This window comes from Electrona antarctica, assembly GCF_951216825.1.
Source record: "Electrona antarctica genome assembly, chromosome: 4".
Lineage (NCBI taxonomy): Eukaryota > Metazoa > Chordata > Actinopteri > Myctophiformes > Myctophidae > Electrona > Electrona antarctica.
Genome location: NC_136809.1, coordinates 35,609,153 through 35,616,652, shown reverse-complemented (window position 1 = coordinate 35,616,652; position 7,500 = coordinate 35,609,153). Strand labels below are relative to the sequence as shown.

Here is a 7,500-nt window from a genome sequence, read left to right as displayed (position 1 = left end):
GGTAGGTCTCTTGGTAGAGTGATTGCCTTTGCATCGCAAGGTTCATGGGTTTGATCTCAGGCAGCTCCAACATGACCTCTGTAGCCACTTGGGTATAGCTAAGACGTAGTGGTGGCAGTGGTGTAAAGTAACTAAGTACATACTCAACTACTGCACTTAAGTACAATTTTGAGGTACTTTTACCTTACTGGAATATTTCCAATTTTCGATACTTTTACTTCTACTCCACTACATACACTAACCACTTCTGTCTGTCTGTCTGTCTGTCTGTCTGTCTGTCTGTCTGTCTGTCTGTCTGTCTGTCTGTCTGTCTGTCTGTCTGTCTGTCTGTCTGTCTGTCTGTCTCTGTCTCTGTCTCTGTCTCTGTCTCTGTCTCTGTCTCTGTCTCTCTCTCAGGGACCTTAGCGAGAACACAATCCAGGCTATTCCGAGGAGAGCCTTCCGAGGGGCCACAGAACTCAAGAACCTGTGAGTCAGAGTCATATGCGCGTGGAGTACGCACCAATACACATGATGGTTCCTCTTTGGTTAAGATGTCTCACTCATCCTCCTTACGCACAGAGAGAGGATGGGGGTTCTAAATGTTGTTATCACTCTGTTATCACAGTCAGCTGGACAAGAACCACATCAGCTGTATAGAGGAGGGGGCCTTCCGTGCTCTGCGTACTCTGGAAGTCCTGTGAGTATTATTCTACAACACTTGTTTCCCAGACAGTGGGTCGGGACCCATTTGTGGGTTGCAGGATTTCTGTGTGTGTGTGTGTGTGTGTGTGTGTGTGTGTGTGTGTGTGTGTGTGTGTGTGTGTGTGTGTGTGTGTGTGTGTGTGTGTGTGTGTGTGTGTGTGTGTGTGTGTGTGTCTCCCTTTTTGCTTTTGTTTTAAAAATGTTATTATTTCAAATAATTTTCAAAAATAAATAAAAAACGTTCACAGCTTTTCACACATTAAAAACATTTTTCTTTTTTTTCAAAATAATTTCTTAAATAAAATTGAAAAAGAAATTGAAATTCCATAAATTCCACAAAGCTTTTAAGAAGTGAAAATAGCCGATCTACAAGCTCATAACGTGTTACTCCGCAACGTGCTATTTTATGTCGTGAGCTAAAAAAAGGTTTGGGAAGGACAGTTCTACAACTTGGGCATGGCCGGGCTAATATTAGGGCTGTGGAAGCACTCGAAGGACCACAGACAGATGTTTTTTGTATTTGCTTGCATGCAGAAACACCTTCCTCTGTTTGTGTGTGTGTGAGTCCTTTGTGTTACCGTGTCTGTTGGAGTCATTCAATGCCTAATGTTATACTCCATAGTATAATTTAGTATGTTGCGGTGTTAGCTTGTAAATCAGTTCTTGTCAGCAGGTGACACTGTTCTGCGATGGAATATAAATCAAAGCTTAACTACTGTACATTCCACTCAACTATTGACCTTCTCCCTCCTTCCCTCCCTACCCCCCCCCCCTACCCCCTCCCCTTCCAGGACGTTGAACAACAATAACATCAGCAGTATTCCCGTGTCCAGCTTCAACCACATGCCTAAACTGCGCACCTTGTGAGTCCTGAACTCCTTTCATTTCACTACTCTTTCTTTCACTACTATCTCCCACAATGCCACAGTGTTTTGGTCTGGCTAGGGATTTCACAGAGACATAAGGCAGCAATGTTACACCTACTGTACAAACATTTTTTTAAACTTTCTATCCATTCCCTTTCTTTCTGTCTTTCTTCCCCTTCTCTTGTCCCTCCCTCTGTCCCATTCCTTCCTTCTCCTCTGTGTCTTCCCTCCCTCTATCTTACCATCCTCCTCTTATCTCCAAACATCCATCATCTTATCATCTACCTCTTATCTTGAAAACGTCTATCTTACCGTACCCCGTACCTTCAAACCATGGCCTTCACTCCTCGACTCGACCTTCGTCGTCCTCACTTGCTTGCACCATCCATTTTCCTTGTTTTGCTCCTTCCTCCATCTCTCCTCCGTTTACTCCTCTCTCCCTCCCTCCCTCCCTCCGCCACCCTTCCCCTCCGTCTCTGCCCCTCCCTCTGTTTCTGTCCCCCAGTCGTCTCCACTCCAACTCTCTGCGTTGTGACTGTCACCTGGCCTGGCTGTCCCCCTGGCTGAGACAGAGGCCAGCGCTGGGTCTGTACACCCAGTGCAGTTCCCCTCCCACCCTGCGAGGCCTCAATCTGGCTGAACTGCACAAGAGTGACTTCGCCTGTACAGGTAATTCTGACCTGTCTTACGGTCGTAGTCGTACAAGGGTGTTGCATGAAAGTAGCTGATCTACAAGCACGCAACACGTATTAGCAATGTGACATGTTGTGAGCTTGTAGATCGGATATTGTGCTTTTGTTGTGTGCGCAAACTTTTGACAACAAAGTACTTTAGGCATGCCAGGTTGAAAGTGGTTGACAGTTTTACTGCCGTTAAATGGTAAATGGTGCACCGCCGCCTCCGTTCCCCAGATTTCCGACTTTATTGATTTAGTCTTTGCCTGCCAAACCCGAGTAGCCCGAGTTATGTTTTATTTGTTTTATTAGGCAATTTTGATAACTTATGAGACATACAGGTAAGAGGTTTTCCACGGCTACTAGTCACACATTTGGATCACGTGACCGGAACAAAAACAAGCCTCACTAGCTTCTGGGGGCCGTAGGGTAATCTCTCTCCAATGGAATGCTATGGAGAATGGTTGCACGCAACCAGCGGCTGTTTTTTTCTTCCTTGTTGTATGTGAAAAAAGTAATGGAAAGATCACCTCACGCATTAAATGTCCAAATGCGTGAGTAGGCTGTGATTTTTCATTTCATTCTTTCATTATATTATTTGAAAGTGAAATATCTCTTTAAGCAAAATAAGAGATTAAGAGTTTGTATGTTAAAACAGAGGTGATATGTAAAAACAGACACAAAAAGAATAAAGGATTCAATCAGTCAAGAAGATGTTTACAAGACGTTCTGCGATGGTTGTGTACCCTTACAAGCAACAGATATTTTTCAGTGCAATGCAAATGCAATAATTTTAAATTGTTATCATATATTTTATGTTCCATCCATCTATTTTCAAGCGCTTAAATCCGGCGTCAATTCCAGCAGAGCATTCCAGAGTTGTCTTTGCTGGGGCCACATTAGCCACTTTATCCTGGGGAACCCCGAGGCTTTCCAAGTCCAGCATGGAGATATAATCCCCCCCATGGCCTCCTCCCAATGGGACATGCCCAGAGGACCTCCCAATAGGGAGACGTGAAGCATCCGTAACTAGGTGCCCAAACCACCTCAACCCATTAAGATCGGAGGCCGATTTGACAAAATGCCTTCTAAATCAGTAGTCCTCCAACCTTTTCGTGCCAAGGACCCCCAGATTGATATATATTTGACCGCGGACCGCCCATCTGAAACTGTTTTGTGAAGAGAACATGACTTTATATACAGTAATATGAGGTTTATTCCGTTGCAGGCCACAGCGGCAGTGCGTTCGTCCAGCCCTGCAGTCTGGCTTCAGGCTCCTGTCCTCCCATGTGCTCCTGTAGTAACAACATCGTAGACTGCAGAGGGAAGGGCCTCACTGCCATCCCTGCTCACCTGCCAGAGGCCATGACAGAGATGTGAGTAGGACACCAGACCATCAGTAACTAAGGGCAGATTCAAACTGTTCCCCAATATGATCGCCTGGTCCCCGCTGGCCTGGTCCCCGCTGGCCTGGTCCCCGCTGGCCGTCATTCACATTGATCGCCTGGTCCCCGCTGGCCGTCATTCACATTGATCGCCTGGTCCCCGGTGGCCGTCATTCACATTGATCGCCTGGTCCCCGCTGGCCGTCATTCACATTGATCGCCTGGTCCCCGCTGGCCGTCATTCACATTGATCGCCTGGTCCCCGCTGGCCGTCATTCACATTGATCGCCTGGTCCCCGCTGGCCGTCATTCACATTGATCGCCTGGTCCCCGCTGGCCGTCATTCACATTGATCGCCTGGTCCCCGCTGGCCGTCATTCACATTGATCGCCTGGTCCCCGCTGGCCGTCATTCACATTGATCGCCTGGTCCCCGCTGGCCGTCATTCACATTGATCGCCTGGTCCCCGCTGGCCGTCATTCACATTGGCCTTGATTCCTTCGCACCCGAGTACACTTCATTCAACTGTAAGGCTTTCACGTTGCATCGATCCTACCTCCATGCGGTTCCCGGAATGATTGGCTGATCGGCTCCGGGGAACGGTACGCAGCATTCACAATACCACAACATCACAAGTGGTCGCGAGTGCGCACCCGGGACCATAGTGTGAATCTGCACTAAGAAGTAAGGGCGGAAATTATACTGTATGTCTCTTTCCCATTTACTACAGTATATACCGCCATGAACTTTAGAGAATTGAATGCATTAATGCATTTCACTGAACTGAGAGGGATAGAGTTTACATTACTCTTACATACTCGGTTAGCTCTAGCCTCGGAAACCCAGCCGTTTTAGGTTAGCTCAGTCGGTAAGCTCTCGCCATTGGATCACAAGGACATGGGTTCCACTTCCATCCCAGGCACCGTCCAACACATTGTATGAGTCGCACGGCTTGGCGCTCCACCTCAGCAATCCATCTCCCAGCGCTCCAGCGCGTTGTAACAGGGATAGACTCCCCGCCTCGTTCTCGGCTGATACCGACAATAAGCCTCTCCTACCTCGTCACACCCCTGTCTCAGGTGAGGGTAGTACTGTATGTGACCCAATATTAACATCAAGGATAGCAAGGCAACGCAGTTGGGCAGAGTTTTAACTCATTCTTGGCCACCAGGGGGCGCCGATAGTCCCAGACCGCCAACATATATTTATTTTATTTGAAGATTTAAAAAAAAAAGAAAATCCGTCCTTGGCAGTGTAGGACATCATGAAAAAGAAGTTAAATAAGTCCTTGGCAGTGATGGAAAAGAAGCTCCACCCATACGGCTGAATGCCACGACGGCCAGATTCCCGGAAACGCTTGCCCCCGCGGCAGTCAGCCGTGTGGGTGGAGTTTCATTTCCATCCACCAGCTTTCTAAAAACCCGGAGAAGACGCTGGCCAACAGCAGAAAACGGCCGCGGCTGTCTGGTAGGTCTGGCAACAGCTCTTGTACGTGTGTGCGTGTGTGCGTCAATTTAACAAAGGTGCAGACGATCAGAAATCAGCAGAGAGTGATCGACGTTTGCGCTACTCTATGCCGAATTGAAGTGGACTCGGTCCCATACTTTCTTTTTTCTCCCTGGAAATAACAACGTCTGGGTTTCCGAGGCTACTGCTGTCATAGCAATCGCCTCAACGTGGTCTCGCTTGGTCCTCACAATTTCAAACATAAACGTCATTTTTCAACAGCGCTGTCATGATCTAAAACTCACAGTTTAGTGTGTTGTTTTATTTCTCTTCACGTTCTCATGGCTTTTATGAATCATCCTTCAGAGAGGACCCATTAAAGACCTCATCTAAACTCTTTGTACAACTATAAAACAAGCGTCGCTTTTGAAGTACTGTAGCTCTTCATTCCTGAGAAGTTGAGTTGAGATTTGATTTGTTCCGTAATGGTCCCCCCAGTAACACTGACCTCAGAACCAGTGAAAACGTTGCAGAAGTCAATTAGTGGCTTCTGGTGTGACCTACAGTACATGTGTGCCTGCTGCGTGTGTGCGGCTGAATGACTGACTGATTGACTGTACCTGCATGCCCATGTGTCCACCTGTGTGTGTGTGTGTGTGTGTGTGTGTGTGTGTGTGTGTGTGTGTGTGTGTGTGTGTGTGTGTGTGTGTGTGTGTGTGTGTGTGTGTGTGTGTGTGTGTGTGTGTGTGTGTGTGTGTGTGTGTGTGTGCTCTTAATGCAACATCCTATTTTAGTAATCTGAAATTGTCTTAGCCTAGTCTTAGTCAAGAAAATCTTACTCTTAGTGTTCGGCAAATTCAGATTTAGTCTTATTCTCTCAAACACACCATTTGGTTTTAGTCCTATTTAGTAATCTGAAATTGTTTAGTCTTATTAGTCAACAAAATGAACACTGCTCAACCCCAAATGACCTTTAGGAAGCAGACACGTATCATTAAGCTTAATGTATGTCTGTCTGTGTCTATTACGCCACCTTTCCGTTTATGTGTAAACACAAAGTGTGTCGTTATATATGCACTACGCAGTGTACACTGCGTATGATGTTCCCCATATGTCTCTGGGGTTGACATTAGCGTTAAGTGAATCCATGAATGCCTTCGTCGTCGCTCTTCGTAATCCTTCATCTTCAGTGTCATTCCGTCTACACGTCAGCCAACGGCGCTCATTCGGGAGCGTGACAGCCCAGTTCATCCTGCCGGGCGGGCGCTGACTCGGGATTAATCCAATAAATGTATTATGTTGGCCAATTACGCGCACTTCGTCCCTTTTGTGGTGAACGCCAGCGTGTCTAACGTTTCACTGCGTGTCACAGCCAGGATTAGGCTCATGACTCAACGCCGGTCCTCGCTACAAAGCAGGAGATATGAACGCACGTCTGGTGGCGCAGCGGCGGGTGGAGTGGTGGGGAGATGTGAATGGATGTGAACAGTGAGATAATGTATACCGGTGCTTGGTGTTGGTCGTGTTGACGTAGTTGATATGGTAACAGACGCTTCGGTGGCGCTGCCATGCAGCCAGCTGCTGTGAGACTGTGTGAAGTACTTCAAAAAGTCAAACTATGACATGTGTAACACTGTTGATGTCTTACTTTTTCCTCTCTGTCTGTCATCTTTTTCTTCCTTTCACCTCTCCTGCTCTTCATCTTACTTTTTCTTAACTCTCCTTTTCTCTGTTCTCTTCCCCCCCCCCTCACTACCCACCCTCCCCCTCCTTCCTCTCTCTCTCTCTCTCTCTCTCTCTCTCTCTCTCTCTCTCTCTCTCTCTCTCTCTCTCCTCAGTCGTTTAGAGCAGAACGGCATCAAGTCGGTCCCTCCTGGAGCCTTCACCTCCTACAAGAAGCTCCGCAGAATGTGAGTCTGTCTGACCAACACACAGTGTCACACTTCTATTCAGTTCAATCCAGCTCAGCTCCAGAAGGTTTATTTGTCACTAACTCATACAAGTACAAGCTGCAGAATGCAAGTGTGGTACATATATGTCTAGTCTATATTTCAGTCTTAAGCCATATACAGAGTTGTTACAAACACCCCAATAACAACACATGGACCGAAGAGGTGTAGTCTAGAAACAATGGCAAAACATCAATACAAAAGACACAAACAAAGGCAATAATGTGGACGTTTCACATACTAGTAATAATATTGTATGGATTAGTCCAGTGGTAAATGGTGCATTTTTATAGCACCATCCAAAGCGCTTTAACATGTTCATTACATTCAGCCATTCACACACCGACAGCGGAGGAAACCAAGGCACCGACCTGCTCATCGGGAGCAGCTGGGGATTCAGTGTCTTGCTCAAGGACACCTCGACACTAACTCAGGGGGAGCCCGGGATCGAACTGGGAACCTTCCATTTCCCAAGCGGCCGCTCTTTACCTCCTGA

General features: G+C 47.0%; 1 protein-coding gene across 1 annotated transcript in view; it reads left to right on the top strand.

Moving 5' to 3' along the window:
• The window catches only part of LOC306921289 (slit homolog 1 protein-like), a gene marked incomplete at its 5' end in the record, with an annotated part of 96,443 nt that overhangs the window by 43,291 nt on the left and 45,652 nt on the right, over window positions 1–7,500 (top strand). The window contains 6 exons of the mRNA XM_079498398.1: window positions 397–468; window positions 608–679; window positions 1,476–1,547; window positions 2,056–2,219; window positions 3,453–3,600; window positions 6,894–6,965. Coding sequence (XP_079354524.1) covers window positions 397–468; window positions 608–679; window positions 1,476–1,547; window positions 2,056–2,219; window positions 3,453–3,600; window positions 6,894–6,965 — 600 coding nt within the window. The remainder of the gene's footprint in view (window positions 1–396; window positions 469–607; window positions 680–1,475; window positions 1,548–2,055; window positions 2,220–3,452; window positions 3,601–6,893; window positions 6,966–7,500) is intronic.